Source organism: Aspergillus pseudonomiae, assembly GCF_009193645.1.
Source record: "Aspergillus pseudonomiae strain CBS 119388 unplaced genomic scaffold BDV37scaffold_19, whole genome shotgun sequence".
In the NCBI taxonomy this organism is placed as follows: domain Eukaryota; kingdom Fungi; phylum Ascomycota; class Eurotiomycetes; order Eurotiales; family Aspergillaceae; genus Aspergillus; species Aspergillus pseudonomiae.
In genome coordinates, this window is record NW_022476011.1 from 361090 (window position 1) to 384069 (window position 22980).

At 49.9% G+C, this 22980-nt stretch overlaps 4 protein-coding genes across 4 annotated transcripts; 2 read left to right on the plus strand and 2 right to left on the minus strand.

Annotated features, from left to right (window-relative positions):
- Window positions 1-3761: 3761 nt before the first annotated feature.
- On the minus strand, window positions 3762-6213 carry BDV37DRAFT_73677 (Zn(II)2Cys6 transcription factor). Its single transcript, XM_032091144.1, has 3 exons — window positions 5980-6213; window positions 5712-5912; window positions 3762-5642 (listed from the first exon to the last, which is right to left on the minus strand). The coding sequence occupies exons 1-3, from the start codon at window positions 6125-6127 to the stop codon at window positions 3922-3924; spliced, it is 2070 nt and encodes a 689-aa protein (XP_031943398.1). The 5' UTR covers window positions 6128-6213; the 3' UTR covers window positions 3762-3921.
- Window positions 6214-11815: 5602 nt separating this feature from the next.
- Window positions 11816-15253, plus strand: BDV37DRAFT_270269 (M48 family metallopeptidase; the record flags this gene model as incomplete). Its single annotated transcript, XM_032084526.1, has 12 exons — window positions 11816-12057; window positions 12125-12365; window positions 12420-12444; window positions 12491-12536; window positions 12620-12683; window positions 12741-12772; window positions 12825-12883; window positions 13045-13100; window positions 13196-13213; window positions 13306-13376; window positions 13502-13872; window positions 13977-15253. 12 exons carry the CDS (start codon window positions 11816-11818, stop codon window positions 15251-15253), a joined length of 2502 nt encoding a protein of 833 aa, XP_031943399.1.
- Window positions 15254-15690: 437 nt separating this feature from the next.
- On the plus strand, window positions 15691-18617 carry BDV37DRAFT_281322 (mitochondrial 54S ribosomal bL12m domain-containing protein; the record flags this gene model as incomplete). The annotated part of the gene is made up of 4 exons (XM_032086796.1): window positions 15691-15918; window positions 16069-16391; window positions 17201-17508; window positions 17596-18617. 4 exons carry the CDS (start codon window positions 15691-15693, stop codon window positions 18615-18617), a joined length of 1881 nt encoding a protein of 626 aa, XP_031943400.1.
- A 229-nt stretch (window positions 18618-18846) lies between these two features.
- On the minus strand, window positions 18847-21139 carry BDV37DRAFT_243976 (velvet factor family protein). The gene is made up of 2 exons (XM_032081486.1): window positions 20222-21139; window positions 18847-20073 (listed from the first exon to the last, which is right to left on the minus strand). The coding sequence occupies exons 1-2, from the start codon at window positions 20638-20640 to the stop codon at window positions 19185-19187; spliced, it is 1308 nt and encodes a 435-aa protein (XP_031943401.1). The 5' UTR covers window positions 20641-21139; the 3' UTR covers window positions 18847-19184.
- Window positions 21140-22980: the final 1841 nt, after the last annotated feature.

Genomic DNA, 22980 nt, shown 5'->3' on the forward strand with positions numbered 1-22980 from the left:
AAGATAGATTGGCTACCCTTCTCGCATCTCTTTGGGCCGGAAATGCTCCTGGCTACTATTTTGGTACTTCGTGCTGAACGGTTGACGATTGCGGATATGGGTTCCCAGATCAAGCCTGTTATCTACCAGCTAACTACAGAAACTATCGTGAACGGCGCGCCACATACAATGAGCCGAAGGGAATGGCCGCCATGAATACGCCTCACCGATACCCACGATCTAAGCAACTTAATCACCGCGAGGGGGATGCCTGGGTAATAGGGACCACCACTTTACGTAGGCGGAGCCGTTTTTCCAAGGTTCCTGGTAACTTGCAGAGCATTTCCTCTGGAATCGCTGGCGGTACTTCTGATGCTATTGAGAAAGATGTCAAGTACTTCCATTACCAGGCTGGAAAAACTGTCTGAGAATTTGGCTCCTTCATACTTTATCTACCAAGGATAAGCATGGTGACCCTGTCCGGGGTAATTATCGTATCATCTACTTAGGTCGGGCCCTGATAACAACTAAATGTCCTTCTGGCGCAGAGAAAGCCCTAATAGGATATGGTTGTTCCGGTAGTTGAATTTATACAGATGATGAGTTTACAACATCGAGGGCCCGCGATGGTTGAGGACTAAGGCAACTGGCTCTCATACATGAACCGATTTAGCTGCAAATATGGCTTTATATACACCTACGAGCATATGTCGTTCATGTCAAATGCAACACGGTGCGTCTTTGATAGCATGATGGGGACGAAGCCTCTTGAGGTACATACAACAGATTCTGCTTTTAAGCAAGTCGCTGTCACGCATACACTACGAAGTGAGAGCCACCACGTCAAGCGATCGCTACATGAATCTCAGCACGTCATGGCTCAGGAAGTGCGTATCCAACAGTCATTTTTCCGAATGGTAGACTATGGCTTGCTAGATGACCCATGGTTGAATTTGCCAAAGGTCGCCACAAACGACTCAATGTAGAGGAAGGAGGCTAAGTATATAATTCACGATTAGGACGAGCCCTCGCTAATGTCTCCTTTCCCCCATAGGGGGTTCTCTATGCCTCCTCTCCCGGTAAGTCTTGTTCCGCTGGCGGTACGCCGGGATGGCGCTGACTATGGCTAGGTTCCCTATGGCCGCTGCGCCGAGGTTGTATCAAACGTTGCCTATATCTCTGATCTGGGATTTACTGTCAACGATTAGGATGAAGGATGCCCAGAATTGCATTGCTGAATGGTTACCGAGTCTTTTAGTACTCAACAATGGTGACGTGGGATCCTCAGGTCCTTTTACCGCTACCATGACGAGAAACCTTTTCTCTAGATCCTTTTTCATCACTACGGGATTATACTTGACCAAGATGTCGTCACCCAAATTGACTCCCCAACGATTTGAACTTACCCGCAGAGAAGTGTTCGGCCCTCATCTCCTGCCAGGCCCGACCTCCTAATGCGATGGTATATCTAGAGATATACCAATTATGGACTGTTCCTGGGGAAGTGCTGCCACCGATCTTAGTCGCACATGGAATCTAGTTAGATATGGATGGGCCTTGGACTCGTCGAGAGACCCGGGGTTGTTAAGACACCTTCGAGAAGCTTAACATCGATACAGACCAAACCAAGATGATAAGAATTGATAAATCATGTTAGACGACCTACCATGATGAAGGAACGTCTGGTTCTATTTTCATTGGTTCTCTTATCAATCTCGATAACAGGAGCAGTGCCTTGTGGGTCAAGACTCAAGGGCGATGAGGAAGGTATTAGTGCGATATTGGAAGTAGGAACAGGGAACTCATGCGACAATACGATAGGATCCGTATGCAGGAAAGTGCGGAGCTTGTGGGTTGGCTGAAGAAGTCATGCAAGCCGTGGAATGAGCTTTTGAATGGGCAGTGGCTGGGTCCAGATTTCTCGAGTAATGAGGATGCTGAACTAGCTACAGTCAAACTGAACCGGACTGGCCGGGGGATCTTACAGGGGATTCTATCTCGACCACAAAGAGACTGTATATCTGATCAGAATGACTGAGGTTATGAAAAACTTGCTGCCAGAATCTGTGGGAACTGGTTGGAAAGCTATTCCCTCGACAGAGCGTTACAATCATCTAGGGGAGAGAGCTGTGTCCACGAGACCCTATCCATTCCAGTTCATATCATGGACGCCTTCAGGCTCCACTGACGAGATACCGTTAGGCATGAGGCTGTCTGCGTTCAGCGCATGCAGAGAGAAAAAGGTCCTTCTCAGATAGACTGGTACTCTGACGGCTGCACAAGGGCTTCTGTCAACTCTTCTAGTATACCTTCTCGACTGGCATACCTTTGACTACCAGAATACCAGAATATAGAAGCCATGCAATAGCTCTGCCAAAGCAAAGATAGATCTCGGATTCAAAGAGAGGTACAGCCTTTGTCTAGTTTTCCTTCTTTAACTCTTCTTCTTTTATTCCTTGGGCTTGATATCGCTTGATAGATGGGCATACAGTTTGATAATGGGATAGGCAGTATCGACTTGAAGATGTACCAGAGTCCTGACATTCCGTCTACTAATATTTTTGGTGATTAAGTTAGAGAACTCGTGCGGAGAGGCGGTATTCCTGAAAAAGGAAATACTTGGAACCAACGGTCCTTCCTACATTGAACTGGGGGGAAAGGGGGAGAGTGAAGCAAGCCACTTGGTGGCAAGAAGCCTGCCTGAAGACGGTGCTGTCGAGTCAAAAAGTGTAACCATTACCGACGGCGTTGAACATTATTGATATTCACAATGACCACAATGACTCAGGAGAGAATACAGAATCATGACAGTGACTCGATCACCAGAAGCACTTGTCTTCCTAATGACTAACCCAACACAAGGCTTCGATCTCAGGACATAAGAAGTGGATACACTTGGCCTCTTGGGCTGCTACTTTTGCAGTGCAACATGTATTACGAGTAGACGATATCAATGCACTAGGCCTGATCAACGATTGCGATACAGATGGAACGTACGGAAGATACAGATTCATGTTAGCCCTCCAGTTATCGTTGAGATGAACAGGCGCAAGTGGATCACCGCATTCTCAAGCCACTACACCTTCACTGGCAGCTGACAGGCGAGAAAGCTTTCGTGGCTTATCAATATCTATTCAGGCGCCGGCGTGTATAATAAAGTCCAAGGCAGAGTGCTTCTTTATACCCCATTGACTAAACTACCAATATGCCTCCAGCACATACCAGTGAGTAGCATTGCCGGTGCTACTGGATAGTCTTACTTTGAGAGCTTTGATACTGCTCTATACCATAATATAGACAGGTTAGCTTCCGCACTATGTAGGCTCTTTAAGACGGAACATGATTCAATTGAAAAGAGGTATATGGTGTTACATACATAGCACAGAATGCAGAGCACGAATGCATCCACTGATTACAGTCCATTGAATCAATTCAAATCACAATGCATAAATAAACAGAATGCCAACAGCACAGAGTATGGTTTTTTTATAAACAGGTATAGTCCCAATAAATGGCCAACCCACTCCAAAACGCCGAAAACACCATGTGGGGGGTATGACTGTCCGCGCCTCTGCAACTATCGCCACAAATCCAATGCTTCCTCATGGCCTTTCGTGTCGTGATTTCCCTGGCCAGCAGTGAAACAGAGCCAATAATATATAAAGAATGGATACACAGATCCAAGAGCCGACACCAAGCTGACACAGTCTAGGATATATGGACGTTTCCGGAAGGCAAACACGGCGGAGCGCTAGGCTCGGGAATGATGATATTCAGTCATCACTCGAGTTTGCATTCATGGATATATCCCCTTGGCGCAGATTATGACTCTCAAGATCTCCGAGTTGGTCGCATATTCAAGCCCGCTTGAATGGGTCCCTTCAAGGGACGCGTAAACGTCATGAGATGCAATCCCATGGAGAGAGAGGGTATCTAAGTAATCTAAATCAGAAGGTAGTTCCACCCATTTTGTTGTAAAACTTCGCGCCAATGAATCTGCGGTCTCTTGATCTCTTTCACCGTCCAGTCGGTACAAGTTTGTTCGGGTGACTCGGGTGCCTCCAGCTTGATGGCCTGGCTCGAGCTCTCTGGGGAAGACTCCACCGGGGTCTCTTCCACATTGCAGAAGGTGTCGAGGGGGTCATCGGTAACTCGCCACACTTCCTGCAATACGCGGTACATACGGCCAAAACTTCCAAGGTCGGCATGGTGTCCCAGGGCAGCGCACCGATCAGCCAAAATGGCCCTGAACTGGCTGTTTGGTTGCGAGAAGGCTCCAGTAACAAGAAGTGGCCATACGAGAGAGCGATCATATCCATTCTGACCGGCCGGGATATACTGCAGGGTGTTCGCGACGGCTTGGACTAGGTTTATATTGCTTGGTTGCGTCCGATCGAATCCCGGAACCAGGCTGCAGAGGTAGATTCGCGCTGCGATTCGGAAGACTGCCGTCATGTTCTTGGTCAAGATATCGGGGCGAAGGACTCCCGTCGGGGTATAGGGGCTCTCGAGCGTCTGGTCCGCAGGTTCGGTAAATTCTAGTTGTCTTCCCAAGGCCGAAACATGGGAGCAAACCGCCATGGCGTCAACTCGTCCTTCCTTCTTCAGCGCATCCAGGCACGCGATCTCGGAGATCAAATACATTACACGGTCGTCGCAACCCATCAGCTCCCGCAAGCCCAAGGACGTGCCACTCAGGTGCTTGGAGCGGTAAGTGTGAGCGAACTCGGGGGTTCTGCCATGCATAGCGGAGCCAAGAATATCAATCCACGATGTCAATGTCATACTAAAGGGGGGAAGCATGTATGGGTTGCCACATGGGGGGATGGTGGTTGACAGGCCGAGCCGGCTCACCAAATTTGATGCTGCTTGGAAGTGATCGTACCAGGGGATATCGGGAAGGTAGTCGTCCGCCGGACCTACGGAGCAATGGAAAAATATCATGGCTAATGTTGCATCCAGAATCTCCTCGTGCTTAGTGTCTTCGCCCAGGGCGAGACACAATTGGGAAACCGCTTCAAAACGGTGTCGCATGATGTCGTGATCGATCTGTTCTCCAACTAACCCTTCCGTTGTCTTGAGATGGATGGCGGCCACACTGAGACAGCAGTGAAGGTAGGTCTTATTGGTCTCGAGGGCTTGTAGGATAGCTTGTGCTCGTAAGTGCCCGCGCTGATGTGCCTCTAATATGGGAAAAATAATGCGCAAGACGTTGTTGATAAAGTGGTCTAGCAGGGGGCGGTCGTGGTCGCTCACAGGGATATTCGACTGCAAGAGGGCGTAGGTCTGCTGGATGCTCTGGTCACAAAGCGCTGGATCGATGCCAGGGAGTGCTGGGGCCTGTGGGAAGTACTCGTTGGGGAGCCACTCTTCTTGGGGGAACGTTGGTAGCGTCGCGTTTAATTGGGGCGGCGCAAAGGTACTGAACGTTGAGCTCATGGAGTCATGTCGCAAGGGAACATCATTGACAAATGTTTGTCTTTCTGTCTTGACGTCAATCTCGAATCCTGGGCAGGGCTCATATATCGGCTGGGTCATGGCTGGTGTTGTCAGATGCGACGCGAAGATGTCCTGTTGCTCCGCAAAGATGGGACGATTAAATTCAATTTCAGGCGTTGTTGGCGATGTCACAGCCAGGCTGCGGCTGCGGCCAGATTGATCTACTGTACATGGTCACGAAGGGTTAGTAGGTGAGGTGAAAGACCAGAAGGCAGGGGGTTAGCTCAACCCACCAGTTAGGGTTCCATTGCGTTCATTCATCTTCGTCTGCTTAATCTTGTTCTTGATGCGCTCCTTCTGGTCTCGCCTTTGCTCTGGGCTACCCCACCAAATGGGGCGCTTGTACTCGCATTTCACACAAAGATTAATGCAGGCACCACAGGATGGGTGTTGCTCATCGCACTTCTTTCGGCGGAGGCGGCAGGTAAAACAGCCTACAGAGACCACACAGATTCCATTAAAACCTAGACACTAGTTGACCGGTCTTCAGCTTGGACCTACCAGAGCGAGATCTCTTGTGCGACTTGTTGTTTGTCTTTCCCGTGGTCCGTGTGGAAGGGCCTTCACTGGACGAGGACTGAGCGGAGTCTGTGGCGGCTTTGTTCGCCGGTGTAATCAGAGTGGTCTTCTTCCTCGAGGTCAACGGCATTTTGACGAGTGAGTCGAGGGATGGTATTGCGAGATCGTCCGTGCACTCTGATATAAATTGCGATAGGCTGGGGAAGGGACCGGTTTTCAGTGGCCTGACGAGCTCTTGCGGGTATCTTTATGGGGTATCGTGGGGCAATCGCAAAGCTGAACCAGCAGCCTTTGCTATCTAATTAAGTATAAGAAGAAAAGGAAAGGCGCGGTTGCAAAGGATGCGGCGACAGAGAACTAGTGTGCGAGACAGTGAACCGAAAAACGCCATGACGGCGGGATAGACGAAGCTTTAAAACCAAGGTTTCCCGACTGACAGGCCATGATGTTTCTATTTTGGACCTCAGATCGTCGGATGCAAGTGAGCAGCATCGGGTGGGAAACGCGGCGGTGGGATGCAGCGTCAAAGATAGCGGATTGGGGGGATGATCGCAGGACGGAACCCTGGCGGCTGCCACTAGCAGGGGTCTCGACAACCTGCACGAGCAAGGAACCAGACTAATTTTGGATAATTTTGGAATCTTTTTACCTTTCTTGTTAGCGCCCATGCAGGTCGTGATCCAGTATCATTGGACACTTTCTTCTCATCAATATCGGCGGCTGGGGAATTGATTGGGTTTGGATCTATCGCAATGTATCTGCCCGAGTTTATCCCTGGAATTAAGTGGTATTCGTCCTACGATAGGGCTTTTTTGTTTTTTTGTTTTTTTTTTTTTTTTTTTTTTTTTTTTTTTTTTTTTTTTTTTTTTTTTTTTTTTTTTTTTTTTTTTTTAGTCTTTTTTTTCTTTTTTTCTTGTTGGATAACTTATATATTTTTTTTTGTTTTTTTTTTTTTTTTATTTTGATCTTTTTAATTTTTAGATTCTATTTTGATTTTTCTACTTTCCATTTGCACATCCAAGGTACCGTGCAACATCCCCAGGACCATACTACCAATGAGCCCGGGGACATAGCCAGAGATTTGGACGCCCTCGCTTACCAGATCCTACGCCCGATTCTTAAGCTCTGGTCTGCTATTTTCCGCTTACCCGCAGTTACCACCGAGTCCAACGGTCTATAGAGAAGGTATTAAGGGTTTAATGAAAAGGCAACCCGCCGTTCATGGCCTGATATCGGAAATCACCAAGAGACCATCCAATAGTGGACCCAAATAGCGATCAATTTAGTTGGAGTTACCACAATTTGCCCCCATTGGGCAGGTGTTCTACGAACTAAATCCCCACATGATCCGAATTCATACCGTGTACATGCTAGACCAGAGTAACGGCTACACGAAGCGAGTCCATCATTTCTCCATAGGCTGTCGATGGCACGGGTGTGACCTTACCAGTACGAAAACGAGGACGGACTATGCCCAAAGAGATTTGGCCAAAAGTAACACCAAATGTACATAGAAAACGCCATTCATCAAAGCTGGCACCAATCCAGTGTCGATGTGGTACTCGGACGTCTCACGGAAGCTTTGCGGGGTTCTTGAATTGCTCGACCAGGCAAATTCCGCATGGAGTCTAGTTGATTGTTGATTGATACAGCATTAGTGTCGAACGCTAATATAGTGGGGTGAGCCAAGCTTCCCTCTTGCCGCGGTGATTCGATGGCCGGCTAATACTGCCCATGCAGAACGGGAAATCCGCAGCCAACCGTCAGTGAGTGGAGAACCACCAAGTGCCCCGTGCGACCCCGACAGACTTTGCGCCAAGATGTGATAGCATCTTAATTAGTATCATTTAGCCGCCCGTCTTCTGGACAATCCGCCATAATTCCTCCCTCTGAAGCGCTTTTACTATTAATATCGCTCCCCGTCAAGGTGCCATAATTAGCTCTGTTCGGCGCCAACTAATCCTAATTCTTCCCATCCCGTGCATTGGCCGCTAACCTTGCGTTCCCATGATCCTTTTCCCCTCATTCAGCAGGATCTGGCAGCCACCGGATTTTCCCCACTCGGGATGATTCGACCTGGAAGCTCACATTAGCTTTGGTTAATTCTGCACCTTCGATCCTCCAGTCACACTTGTCACGCCGGCAACAAATCCGCCTTAATTCTCGGACACCATTGACTCATGTGCGCGATGTTGACGATATCTATTCTGTTCGCGAGCCATCCGTGGTTACTTGTTGCCTCACAGGATTTGGTTATCTTTTTCTTTGATTTTTTTTTTTTTTTTTTTTTTTTTTGTTTTTTTTTTTTTTTTTTTTTTTTTTTTCAATTTGATTTCTCTAGTATAGGACAAAGATCTCCAGTCATCTCTGCAACGTGACCCTGGCGACCCTAAATGCGGACAGGGTGCTGACAAGGCTGGAAGTCGTCACAACGCTTCTGCCGGACCTTATCACATTCCTGCAGCTGCACGCTAACAATTAGTATTCATTTAGTAGCCGTAATTAAACGGTTCACCAATCACATTCTCCGAATGTGAGGTCAATCTGCAGACACCCTGGTCAAGAAGCACAAGCAGAAACTGTGATATGGATGTGCATAGTGACATGCCACAATTTACAACAGCGGTGGAGTTCGAGTCACTTTCGTGGCTATTTTCGAGATCTCAATGTGAGTGAAGACACCATTTTCAATAGTTCGTTTCTTCTTCTTTGTCTCTTTTGTTTTCTCCTCACTCGCATTATTCGTTTCCAGTCTGTAACTAAATCCTGGAACACGGCCGAGGGAAGCTATGCAGCCGTCACTGAATAATGCACAAAACTACAATTGTATGCATGTTTGTAGCTCGGTAGCACATGTAATATACTGTACATAGTCCTACTCTTGCATAGAAAGAAGATATTGCCGGCGTGATGGGCACACACGCCATCGCGTCTACTGCCTGTAGTGCACACCCGCCAGACAACGTCCGAGCGAGCCTAATTACTTGCCTTGGGCTTGTCCATGACAAATTATGAGTCTACTTATTAATAGAAATTACCAGTTCTCCGAGAATGGCGATTTAGTGTTCGTCTATCGGGTCTAACATGCGGGGTCGATCAATAACGGACGGCACCGTAACGCTGTGCTCCAGTCCACCGGAGATCTCAACGCAGGTATTTTTATCTCAATCGAGTGCAGGTACAGCGCAATCAGAATGGGGCATTTCAATTGCAACCGCCGGATCCCACGGCGCTTGTTTGACGGCTGGTTCCTGTCCATCATGTCACGTCGCAGCCCGGCGTATCGATCAGCGTGATCCAGGAAACAGATCCATGTTCTTAGAGAGTAACGCAAGCAGGCAAGGTCCATGTCCAACAGGGACTGCATGGCATCTGCCTAGATCTAGCCGCTGAACCTGTTCGACGAGATTCACCTTTGCCCATGCAGAGTGAGCACGGCGAAACGATTCCTGTGCTTGTAGGCGGCTATTGATTGAGTCACATTGAACCATTGAAAGCGGCTGAGCCGCTACCTTATCTCCGTAGACCCGTAGCTAGATTCCATACACTGGTCGTTTCAAGTACATGGTTTATTGGCTCTAGTTGACTGTGTTCTAGATGCCTGTGCAGTGTTGAGCGTCACTGCGGCTCTAGGTCTAGCCACCGTTCCCAGAATAGCGGCGCTTACAGTGCCCAACTCAGATTAAGTTCTCGAATAGGGCTTCTGGAATAGTTTGTTTCATGCTCTTTGAGCGAGTACCGGACCATTGGATAGGAGGTCATGTTGAGCGTCGTTTCTGAAGCAATAGTATGAATCCACTTTCATCGCCTTAGCATACCAACTTGGCGTACTAAATAAGGAAATTGTGTGGTTGAGCCATAAGCCCATGAATAGGTGGCTTTTGAATGAAACCTTTACTTCTAAAATTAATGTGGGACGTATTGCCCAGGTTTTTGTTGGGATATTGCATGCTGCCGTGGACATGTCGGTGTATAGTGCCATCATCACATTTCAGCAAACTGCGCTCAACAAATCTGCAACGCTGCGGGTATAATGCGTGGCTTGAGGCATACTCAAAGGGTAGTGTTGGGAGTACACGAAGCTAGACTGATATTGTTCATGCTTGGTGATTGAGGTGCAGACATGTTACTTCCCATAAGTTGAGCAGGACACTACCTGAGTAGTATAGTCATGCTACCCTTGATAAGTAAGTGCAGCCTCGTTTCTTAGAGTCAACTAATGGCTTCCATTGCATCGTTGCCCCGGCACAACATAAGAGTTCATGAGAACAATTGACTACCACGATAACGGAATCATTGTGCAATTTTCTAACCCCCTGTCTTGTATAGCGCATATCGGTGCACTGTTAAAGATACAAAGCATTGTGCGGTGGACTTGCCTTCGAGTCTGTACGTTACCTTGTGTTGACTTGATGATATTGTGTCACGGTGGCTGACAGGGCGCCAGGCTCATGGCACATAGCTATATAAGGTGCAGACGATATCAGACCTAGGGTCTGGGTATTGTGATCTTTTGGTTTAGTTGGGAATGGACTCGTCTAGACATCCGTTCTTAAATTTTGAGAAGCACTTGGGTTGCCATGGAATACTTATTAGTTACACAGTTTGGCTCAGTGGATAATTCTTTTGGTAATTCTGGGAGTACTAATAAGGTGTCTATCCTCGAGTTAGGACGTGTGGCACTTTTAATCTTGAAGATTCTGCGGTTAAATTACAGTTAGGGCTATACTCTTGTGATATCTTGACCGGGATTTTGAAATACTTGAGAGCTCATAAATGACTGTATAGACGTAGGAGGAATAGTAATTTTCTAGATATATAGTACAGCTTCCAAATAGAAGCTGTCAACATATCTATCGCACCAACCAAAATAAAATAAAAAAAAGAAAAAGAAAAAGAAAAATGGAGGGGGGGATGAAGTTCAATAATAACCTGAACAGAAAATATATATTCATAATTCTACCTTGAGGCGAATGCGCGGAGCATAAATGAAGTCACTGTGATAATCATTGACTGATTTGTAGAGCTCAGGGTCAATATATTGATCTACTGAAAAGAGGTTTGTTTGTATAATCCCCTGCTACGACTATTTACTATTTCCCTTGTTTTGATGTTGAGGTGTAAATGGTGCCGCGCTGATTGGCCGTGCAACACAAGAAGACCCAGGGATCCACTGATCTGTCGGGCCCAACTGGAATAGCTTCAGCCCGCTACTCCGCCGTGTTGGACAATAAATTCGCTTTTTTCTTTTCGATCACGAAGTTCCCTCAGTTTAAAATGCAAAACGGCCTAAGATGTTACGCCTACCAATGAGAAATACAGTTTTGCATAGCTTTCCCCGGTTATCGACAGCGTCGTCTTCCTCGCTCTTCCGTCGCATTCCACCTTCTACCTCGAAGTCCACGCCGCTCCCTCTTCCTCGATCCATCTCGACATGCCTCTTCCCCCGTAGCCGTCCCGGTTACTCAACGCCCTTCTCTCAGACCCTCCAACGCCCATCCAGTTCGTTCCGTGGCCGACCATTCTCTACCTCCACAAAGCGAGGGTACCAGTATGGAGGAAACCAGTATCGGCGATTCAATGACCCGAGACGCGAGCCGCTCTTTATTCGCTTGATCAAGGATGCCAAACCACACCACTTTGTCATAATAGGGCTGGGAATTAGTGGATTCTACATATATAACACCGACACGGTAGAGGTGCGTCTCCGATTGTTGATGCCATGCGACCGACAGCTGCACCAGTGGAGTCGGCATCGCACAGGACGCAAAAATGGCCGACACGTTGTTTTGTACCGGTACTGATACCTCTCGCCTAGATGACTGGTCGTCGACGGTTCAACTGCGTCTCCGCGCAACGGGAACTCGAGATGGGTAGACAGAGCTATCAGGAAGTCTTGAACGAAAACCGTGGAAGCATTCTGCCCGAGTATCACCCGCTTACCATACAGGTGGATCGTGTTCTTCAGCGCTTGATCCCGCAGGCGCCGATAGAAGGCGCGGACTGGAAGGTCCATGTCATAAAGGACGACAGCATGCTGAACGCCTTTGTTCTTCCTGGGTGGGGACCTCCTGCTTTGCTATCTCTTACATCGTACTTGCTGTGCATATACTAAACGAAAGCTCAGTGGAAAAGTGTTTGTCTATACCGGTATCTTGCCTATATGCAAAGATGAGGACGGCTTAGCAGCCGTGCTAGGACATGAGATTGCCCATGTGGTGGCCCATCACCCGGCGGAGCGCATGAGCAATAGCTTTATTACCATGGGAGCTGCCTTCCTGGTCTCACTGCTGTTTGATATCTCTGGCCAACTTCCTTCATTGCTTATGAACCTTGCCTATAGCCTTCCAAACTCACGAACCCAGGAGGTAAGTCCTAGCATAGCCATCAGATGGAAACTCACTCAACTAATCACCGAATAGGCTGAGGCAGATGAGATCGGGTTAAGTATGTTCGTTGTTCTACCGGTGGTTACATAGCTAATGCGTAGTAGTGATGATGGCGAAAGCATGTTTCAACCACGAGGCCGCAGTCGAATTGTGAGTTACAAGTAGTCCTCCAGATTTACGAGTCCTATGCAATCAATACCATTGCTTGTATTGATAAACTAACAACCTCTCAGATGGGCACGCATGCAGGAAGCTGAGAAGGGAGCACCACCACAATTTCTGTCAACGCATCCCTCGGTAAGCATTCACTGGAGCTAGAGCTGATCTTTCGAGCATTTGCTGATGTGATGAAAGAGTTATAACCGTATGGAGGCGATCCGTGGATGGTAAGGGTGCCGTAAGTACTATTACGACTGGAATGTTCTAACTCGACGCTAGGTCCATCAAAGCGGAAGCAGCATATGAAGATAGTGGGTGTCATGCCATTGGAGGCTTCAGTAAGATCCTATCCTCTTCATTGTACGGTGCAGAATGGCTAATGATATTCTGATGTTAAGTGCCAGGATTCCGACAAGCTGCTTATCATGACCGCTGGTGACAGCTCTTATGTAGGTGGATGTGGATGCCTCAGTCCCAGGTAATCTTTTTTGTAAATTAGTAGGACGCAAGACCCTGTATAATGAATATAACGACCAATTCCCATCTCCAACCATTGTATGCAATGTATCACAACATTAGTCAGGGTCCCAAAAGGGAAATGCCCTAGGGGAGCCCCTCCGCGTGCAAACCAAACAAACATCCGCCGCCAGACCGTCTCCAAGCTCTCCGTCAAAAATTCCCAGAGACAGCTTCAGGACAGCGTTGTGGCTGATCTAATTATCATCTTCCTCTTTCTTTAGGTGCATAACTTGAGAGGAAGTCTTTTGTCATTATGTCGTTGTCTATGCCTGGTCCCTCCCAGGCCGGGCTTTTCAAGCCTGGCTATCAGAGGTAAGCGAAGCCCACTTGTGGAATGTTCCGCCCGATATCCTCTGAAAGCAAGACTCCAGTCGGGGAACTTGAGGGGAGTCAGCCTGGGTCGTACGTTGCGAGATAGCTAATTCTGGAATCTGCAGCCACGATGCCGAAGATGGCGCCGTTATTCGTAACATCGAAGCCTGCCAGGCTATCTCGCAGACCGTCCAAACGTCGCTTGGTCCTTATGGCCGCAACAAGATCGTCATCAACCACCTGCAGAAGATGGTTCTTACTTCCGATGCCGCTACCATTCTGCGGGAGCTGGATGTCGTACATCCTGCCGCCAAGCTACTTGTCATGGCCAGTCAGCAGCAGGACGTGGAGATGGGTGACGGTACCAACCTGGTCATCATTCTGGCCGGAGAACTGTTGAAGAAGGCTGAGGAATTGCTCCGTTTGGGATTGAAGACAAGCGACATCGTCCAGGGTTATGAGAAGGCACAGAACTTTGCCCTCAAGGTGCTAGAAGGTGGGTGTGTCCGCGTCTCCGATGGCTCATCGCTCTCTCAGGGGCTAGCGTTGGTTGCGGCCTCCTTTTGAAGTTAAAATACTGATCGATTGTCGCATGCGCAGACCTCGAAGTCGATCGCCTGAAGGAACTGCGCTCTCAGGAAGAGCTCAGCAAGGCTCTTCGTACAGTCGTCGCTAGCAAGCAGTCCGGAACCGAGGATATCTTGGCCGCGTTGGTTGCAGAAGCCGTGCTCGCCGTCCTGCCTAAGAACCCCGTTAATTTCAACGTCGACAACGTTCGTGTGGTGAAGATCATGGGTGGTAGCTTGGAACAGTCTCGTGTGGTGAAGGGAATGGTCCTTGGCAGAGAACCCGATGGCACCGTCAAGAAGGCTTCCAAGGCCAAGGTCGGCGTGTTCAGCTGCCCCATCGACATCTCTCAAACCGAAACCAAGGGCACTGTGCTGTTGAAGAGCGCGGATGAGATGCTCAACTTCACCAAGGGTGAGGAGGAACGCCTCGAGACCGCCATCAAGGAGCTCTATGACTCCGGTGTTCGCGTCGTTGTGGCCGGCTCCTCCGTGGGTGACCTGGCCATGCACTACCTCAACCGCTTCAACATCCTCGTGATCAAGATCCTCTCCAAGTTCGAACTCCGCAGGCTTTGCCGTGTTGTCGGCGCTACTCCCCTTGCCCGTCTGGGAGCCCCTATGCCCGACGAAATGGGTAGCATTGATGTCGTTGAGACTACCGAAATCGGCGGTGATCGTGTGACTGTCTTCCGTCAAGAGGAGGCCAACGCCGTGACCCGCACAGCTACCATCGTTTTGCGTGGAGCGACACAAAACCACCTGGATGATGTCGAACGTGCCATCGACGATGGTGTGAACGCGGTCAAGGCCATCACCAAGGACCCCCGTCTGGTTCCCGGCGCAGGCGCTACTGAAATCCAGCTCGTGGAGAAGATTTCTGCATTCGCCGATCGGACCCCAGGATTGCCTCAGCATGCCATTCGTAAGTACGCCGAGGCTTTCGAGGTCATCCCCCGCACCCTTGCGGAGTCTGCTGGTCTCGATGCCACCGAGGTTCTTTCTCGTCTGTACACAGCCCACCATCGCACCAGCACTGGTGCCGAAGCTTCGTCAGAAGAGGAGTCGGGGAGCTCTGAGGAAGAGGAGCCATACTGGACCACCGGTGTTGATCTGGAATCGTCTACCTCGGCCGGTACTCTGGACACCGTTGAGGAGGGTATTCTCGACCTGTTGGCTTCCAAGAGCTGGGCTATTCGCCTGGCCAGTGAGTCCGCGCGGACAGTCCTCAGTGTCGACCAGATCATCGTTGCCCGTCAAGCCGGTGGTCCCAAGCCGCCAGGCCCCAACGCCAACTGGGATGAGGATTAAACATGAAGCATTACATATTTAATTGGGGGTTAAAATAGGAATGTGATAGATACGATATCATGAAAAGTCCATTGATCAAGGATTTGACATAAGCGTGTTGTGAGTAGAGGTAATACTGGCTACTATGTATAATTCACGTTTGACTATATTATTCCTATCATCCGTAGTACGAATTGTAATTATGTTACTGCCAGTGTACTTGCAACGTGTTGACCAGAAGCTGTTGCGGTTGATGTTGACTGCTGAAGCGTTCCGGCGCATCGGAGGGCGGCTCACGTGACCGAGACCTGGATTTTCCGGACCGAAACTTGACTTTCTTTTTCAGTTCAAGACTTTCGGATAGCTCTCTGGTTCGGTTTGATTGAGCAGCGCCTGATTCTCTCCATCTCCTCTACGCTCGTCCGTCTTCTCTCCGGTCACATCCCTTCACAGCCATCATGTCCATTTCTTCGCAGGTCGCCGCCCGCTGCTGCAGGCAGATCGTCCGCCCATCCGCCGCTTCGTTGCGCCTCTCTTCCTCGACATATCTGTCTCAGCGGACACGGAGATGGCAGTCCACCGAGGCGGAGGCTGCTGCCCCTGTCAACCCTAAGATTAGCCAGATTGTTGACCAGATCAGCACATTGACGCTTCTGGAGACCGCCGACCTCGTGGCCACCCTCAAGGTTCGTTCATTGTTTGTTTCTTTCCGCATATCGCAAACCGATGTGGTGCAATGTTTTTGCTCGCGTGTACCTCCCACTGGGCAGATGGGACACCTTGATAGGATCAATTGATTTGAATATACCATGCTGATGTCACGGTTTCCACTGCAGTCCCGCCTCAACATCCCCGACCTCCCCGTTGGCGGTTTCGCCATGGCCGGCGGTGCTGCTCCCGCCGCCGCTCCCGCTGAGGAGGAAGAGGCTGCTCCCGCCGCCCAGGAGAAGACCCTCTTCAACCTGAAACTCGAGTCCATCGACGCCGCCTCCAAGGCCAAGGTCATCAAGGAGATCAAGTCTCTCCTCGGCCTGTCCCTGGTTGACAGCAAGAAGTTCGTCGAATCCGTGCCCAAGGTCCTGAAGGAGTCCGTGCCCAAGGAGGACGCCGAAAAGATCATCGAGACGCTCAAGGCCGTCGGTGCCAAGGCCATCATGGAGTAAAAAACCGGGGATTAATAATGTCGATGAATTGGATTTATACCTGGTGAACTTGCCCCCTTTCCCTGGCTCTGGCGAACGGGGCGACGGGGATCAGGACGGCCGGGACGTTGTGATTGGGACTGCATCATCGAGCTGGAGTTTTGTCTCTCACCACTTATTACTGTGTTTTTAGTGTTTTCTTTTCTCCGTCGTATATCTCTTGAACTGTTTCTGATATAACCGGAAAGCGGGAAAACGGCGGCAAATGTACATTATCATCTCTTGATTTGGACAATTTGGATCCCTGATGGACGAACGATCTGTGTCTGTTCAACTCTTCTGCTGTCTATTGCGCTTTTCCAGGCGGATGGACGATAGATATGCTGTTTTAGTATTATGAAGTTAATCATGGTTTCTTAGCTTAGTTGATAGAAGAAGATGCGTAGAGGTCGAATTGCAGGCGAGAATCAATATCACTTCCAAATGAATAAAATACATCCATATCCAAATCCAAATCCAAATCCAATCCAGTATCCACTCAAAGTCACACCTCTATTCAAAGTGTGTAGTGCAGCAGTGCAGTCAAGCACCCAGCTCCGCTCCACCAAGACAACAAATCTCTCCGCCCCAAACCACCAACAAACAACCACCTCAATCTCCCCCCCCCAAACAACTCCCCCAAAATGTCCCTCACAAGACCCCTCCGAAAATGCCCACGCCTCCTCCCTCGCCTCCCCTACCACCACCACCACCACACCCAACATAACCAACATACCCCCCAAACTCAATCCACAAGAACACCACTCAGCCAACGGAAATTCCACAGCACCCCCCAACCCTCCGCCGCGCGCTCCCCCTCCGTGCGCCGCGCCGAAGCAGCCCAGAAACGGCCGCAACAGCCACGAGCAACAAACACCTACACCGAAGACGGGCTCCTCAAGACCCCAGCACAGGGCGACCTGGCGCAGCGGCTCCGGTTCCTCGATTCCGCGTCGAAGACCCTGCACCAGGAAGCACGGCGATATGGCGGCGTCACGGTCGACCATGCTACGTTCGTGCGCATCGCGAGGGAGCTGTTTAATACGGCGTATATGCATCCGCCGGCGGGGCAGCTTGTGTTACGGATTTCGGATGGTGAGATTGTTACTTTCACTCTTATGGTTGTATAAAGGATCTAGAGAGGGATTGGAGCTAATATATTACACTGGGGGGAAAATGCAGATGTAGACGAGGTCTTTAGGATAGGCTACCACATCGGAACAAGCGACATGGGATTCAAGGAATGGGTGCTGGCGGCGTGCAGTCTGGCCGGGGCGCGCGTGCCCGTGCTATACCAGACGGCGCGGTATCTCACCATCACGGAACGACGGGGCACGGAGGTGCGGCAGACGGCTGTTATTGACAGGCTGGAGGAACTCGGCCGCACGAGCAACGATCCCCGCGCGCTGCAGCTGCTGGCGCAGGTGCAGGGCCGTCGGGGGAAGTATACCCAGGCGCTGGAGCTGATGGAGGCGGTGCTGGCGCGGATTCAGCCGGCCAAGAGCGCGCCGCGCGGGGCGGAGCAGTCGTACTTGATCTCGGAGGTTATGGAGACGCCGTGGCGGGTGTATGCGTGGTTAAAGGAGCGGACGGGGGATGCGATGGGGGCGGATGAGGTGATGCGGAGCGCGGCGCTGGAGTTTGAGGATCCGCGGGCGTTGCAGGATCATGCGAGTTTGTTGATGCGCGAGATGGATCTGGAGGGGTATGAGGAGGGGATGAGCAAGGCGGCGAGCTCGGGGGATGCGATGGCTTGTCTGAAGCTGGCGAATTTCTACTATCTCACGTCGAAGGGGTGGTTTCCTCGGCGGGGGGTGAAGGTGTCGGAGGGGGAGAACGCGAAGGCGATACCGAGAGCGTCGAGGACGGTTGATCCGGCCAAGCCGGTGGAGGAGAAGAAGCCCGGCGCGCTGGGTAGGTTCTTCTGGTTCCTTTCTGCGGACGTCAAGTCGCATGTTGAGTATCGGAAGTTGGCGATGGATTGGTACGAGCTGGCGGTGAAGCATGGGAACTCGAGGGCCGCGTTGCTGCTCGCTATCATTGAGCGTGAGGATGGGAATTATGAAGCGGCGTGGGAGCTCTTCTGGTCCTCGCGGACTGCAGATGCGAAGGAGTTTATGCCGACGTCTCAGGATGAGCTTCTGAAGGTCTGGCGGGATGAGACGTTCCGGCCCGAGGTGCCGCTTCAGCTGCTCGATCTTTGATATAGCTGTCTCTATCTGGATGGACCGCTGAAGGATGGTAGTTTGTTTATTGTGTTTGGTTGATACCCGTGTGCTATACGCTGTACAACAATATCTATTCGCTATGCCCGATGGCCTTTTGGGTATAGACACTTGGTCATCTGCTTTGATTGTATTATATCACAAAATGTTTAAAATCAGGCTGGCCAGCTATTAGTCTGCGCCAGGAATAGGAGGAATACGGGTGCAATATCTCCTCGAGGGACGTCCATTGCTGTACAGAGTACACTACAAGTGCATGAACTTGCTCCCCCAAAGATGGACCTGGATACATGCGGAGGGTTCTTGGTCTCAGGTTTGCTGTAGGTTTGTATTTTAGCACTACAACGGGTCATTCATACAGTGTGGAGTCGTAATCAAGTTCATCTGCTTCGAAAGGCGTTTTTTTCGTAAGGCTTCATTAAAATCGTAAAGTTGATTATTTTAGAAACAGGCATAGTACCGGAGTGGCGGTGTTCTGAGATATCGCAACGCTGGGAAATTGGCCCATAGGCGTACTGTTCATTCATGAAATGACCCTTGATAACGTCAACGCTTCCTTCCCTTGCCCTTGCCCTTGCCCCTTGTTTTTAGTTCGGTAAACCCGAGCTCCTTGAGTCCCTCCGCGAGCGGCGATGAGTCTTGCATCCCGGGGAAGTCCTTAGCTGGGAACACGCGGAATGGCTCCGACCACGCCTCCGCGAGGATAGGCATAGGCTGACCGGTATCCTCCACGTGGCCCCAGTTCATGAGCCGAAATTGTAGCCGATACTCCCCAGCTGCGTGGATGGAAAGGTCTGAGAATATGAAAAATGCCGCCGGTTGTTTCATTCGTACCGGTCCTGCAGAGGTCCTCTGCGTCACGTAATCCTCACTAGTCGGGTGGGCAGGTGCCGTCGCAGGGTCCGGGTCTGCATCAACATAGAAGGGAGAAATGAACGCCTTTCCGGAAAGCAAAGGCGTTGATTGACCTGGGCTCGCAGTTGATCCAAGGCGACTTTCACGGATGGTACCCCCTCTCTCCCTATCTGGTGGGCCTTGCTGGGGGGGTGTCGCCGCAGGGAATAGAAGACAACCAACGGCAAATCTCGGATCTTGCAAGATATCCTTATCTTGATCTGATACGGGGTCGAAGTCGGTTAGGAGCAATTGGATGATGGGTGGTGGATCAACAGGTCGCCGATCTCTATCACCAAAGCCGCAAGCTCTTGCCGCCATTGGTTGCTGTCGAATATGTAAATGATAGCGGGAAGCTGTGGAAGGCCGCCGCGGGGGTGGTGATGGCGAATGGTGAAGCAGGTTCTCAAAGCCCAATGGTACGCCGGACGTTGTCTGACGCGGCGGTTGCTGCAATGAATACTTTGGCGTAGGGTTGGTGTTGAACATTGCCGAGCTTTTATCAGAGTGGACGGGGCTTGGAAACGTCGTAGAGGAACTACTATATCAGGTCAGGTCGAGTTAGAACATCGAAAAGAATGCATCACAAGGCCCTCTGAAACCAGATTTCTTGCTTTTAGAGCGAGCCCAGATCGATCCAAAAGCAAGAACAGGAGCGAAAGTCGCAGGCTAAGAAAAGGGAGAGTTACAGAGATTCCATGTCGTTTGTCCGCCCCGTGGAGCCTATGGAGCCACGGCCTTGACTTGATGTTTCATGATAGGAACTTGACGGCCCATAGTAGTCAACACTTTTTGAGATGCTCCAACGCTGCACTGCGTACGGAGCAAGAGGCCCACTCGCGATTGAGGAGACACTATATCGATGCTCCGTACTATCTCGCCTTGCGCCTTCAAATACAAACCTAGGATGAGTCGAAGTACTAGCAGTAGGATCATAGCCTTGACTGTCTGGAAATAGAAACCGTGGGGGTTCTGGAGTCGAATATGCGGGATTTGGAATTGTTGCTGCTAATCCTCTTCCTGCATCGTCACCGACACGGGTGCCCGTATCGGGGTACCGGCTGTCGGGAAGGGAGTGCGTCCATTGTGGTAATGGCGTATTCGACATCTATGCAGGCGTATACAAGGTTGGGTAGGTTATCACCTATACTCTCCTTCCACTTTGCGTCTGGTATTGGCAAACGTCGGGCGGCTAATTCCCGATTTCTGCAAGGCGGGCATCAGTTAGAATAGCAGATAAAATGGCGACCTTGTTATCGTAAGCGTTCTAAGAGACGATATAATGCCGGTCTTTACATAGACAATTGATGAGGGATTGACGATGAAGCAAAACGGGACGGCCAGATGCCATATACATAGATCCAGCAAACACACAGCTGCGACTTGGGACCGACAACACGATGGGCTGAACTCCGTCCCAAAAGAACAAAGAGGTGAGGATGACTACCCACCGGGGGCCGACTACTTGAGTCTATCAAGAATGCTGATTCGAGTAACATGCATCAGTTAGCCCAAATTAATTTGCAAGGCAGAACAACAAGGCAGCTGCACGAGGGGCACGCCGAAGAAAAAGAAATAACCCAGGAAAAAGAAAAGGGCGAAGCACCGTCCAAACAGAATGGATGAAAGTCGGTACAACTCACACTAGGAATGACAATACCAATGTACAAAAAAAAATTTAGGTGTGTGCAACAGAGCGTCTGATGACCAATTCAGTCCTGGAAAAAAACAGAACAGAAGACTCGCAACGGTGTCGTTACCAACCTTGGGGACCGAGAATATTCCACCCTTACTGATTCTATACCAATCGGTAACCGTGCAGAGGAAATAGTCGATATGGAGAGTCAGACTGGGCGATGCTTTTGTGAGGACGTGTGCGTGCCCACTGTGTATGTGTGTGGCATTGACGGGCGAATCTGACCTGCAGTGGCGTTGCGTGCCTGACAGGATTCTGTTAAGAATATCCCCGAAATAATTCCCCCGGTTCGTTGATAAATAAAATGAAAGCGAAAAAAAAGAGGAACAATAAGAACAGCGATACAGGGTGGTCCCCTCTGGCCCCAGTTCTCCTTCGCTATCAGAAATTGAAGCTTTTATGGAAGAAAATAACAATAGAGGTGTAGTCGTCGGCAAATGATGAAGCAGCACGAAGTGGGCCAATGACAGATGGTCTTAAGTCTCAAGTGCGGTCAGTTTAGACACTATATAAGTCAGTAGAGACATTTGATGTCCATCTCTCGGCGCTAGTCCCTTGCAATGACGCTACTACTCAAGAGCCGTGTTGGTGGGTGGGTAAATAGGATTCCAAATTCGGGCCAGGGCGATCATGTACCGGTTGAGAAGGCATTATTTGACTGTCCCCAGTTAGGAGCACGCCGACAGACTGTGACATGACCAATCATGGTCTGGGATTCTTGGTCTGCAATAAGTCCAATATCCTGGTTCAAAGGAGGGTAGAGTGTTGTGCTGGCCCATCCTCTCTCAGCACCCCATCCTTTTTTTTTTTGTCTTTTTTGTTTTTGGGGATTGTATTTTCTCAGACAACGAGGACGTTGTCGCCGATGCCGAACGAGCCGGGACACAAATGCACAGGCGATCATGAAATTAAGTGTATCCAATCTGGGCTGAAAGTGCAGGCGTAGTAATCCCCATTCAAATTATCTGGCGACCTGGCGACGGGCGTAGATCAATCGCGACGAACGCCAACAGAAGCTATATCCTCAAGTGCTCCACTTGACCCGAAGTATCTCGATCATGATGGAATGACCCAATTCTATGGTTACGAGAATCACCTACCAGGATCGCTGCCCCGCTAGCGACTGCAGCTCGTTCAGACCGTGCAATGACCTGGATCTTTGAACAGTATATATACAGATTTGTGGGGATCTAAGCATCAGACCCGCAGTCTTGGTGAAGAAGGTAGCAGATAATCAGGTCGATCGATAGATAGAGACTCTGCCTTCCACTCATAGAGAATTCCCTAATCTTGCCGAGGGTTCAAACTTCAACTGTGTTGAGTTTGGGAATCCACAGTGGCTCTCCGAGCATTCGGCATGTCAGTCGTCCAATCAAAATATGAATACATAGACAACACGGCGGATCCCGCTATGTCCACTGATGTGCAGGGTTGCTGACCGCAATGTGGACAGGTGTACGGAGGACCTGTCAAGTATTTACTCCAACAACCCTTCTTCCCATTACCTGGTACATCTGGGTCACCCAACTTGCAGGGTAATGGTTATTTCCCCCAGCTCAACATAGTGCAAGGTTTGAAAATCAACCTACATCAAGGACCTGCCCGAGGCATGGACAAATACTGAATAGCCGACGGCCATTTTTGTTAGTAAACTAAAACTTACTTAGGTTGCGTATACAATTCTCCGCGATAATCACCCAGGTAGCAAACACCTACCGAGTAGGGGGGGAAAACTCCCCCAGTATACCTCGG

What these genes read in the sequence shown, in the direction of transcription:
- BDV37DRAFT_73677 (XM_032091144.1), bottom strand. Translation starts at nt 6,127, where the DNA reads ATGCCGTTGACCTCGAGGAAGAAGACCACTCTGATTACACCGGCGAAC. An exon ending in GCACAAGAGATCTCGCTCTG is followed by an intron (nt 5,913 to 5,979) that starts GTAGGTCCAAGC and finishes TGGTCTCTGTAG; the next exon opens with GCTGTTTTACCTGCCGCCTC. An exon ending in ACGCAATGGAACCCTAACTG is followed by an intron (nt 5,643 to 5,711) that starts GTGGGTTGAGCT and finishes GACCATGTACAG; the next exon opens with TAGATCAATCTGGCCGCAGC.
- BDV37DRAFT_243976 (XM_032081486.1), bottom strand. Translation starts at nt 20,640, where the DNA reads ATGTCGAATACGCCATTACCACAATGGACGCACTCCCTTCCCGACAGC. An exon ending in ACAAACGACATGGAATCTCT is followed by an intron (nt 20,074 to 20,221) that starts GTAACTCTCCCT and finishes GACCTGATATAG; the next exon opens with TAGTTCCTCTACGACGTTTC.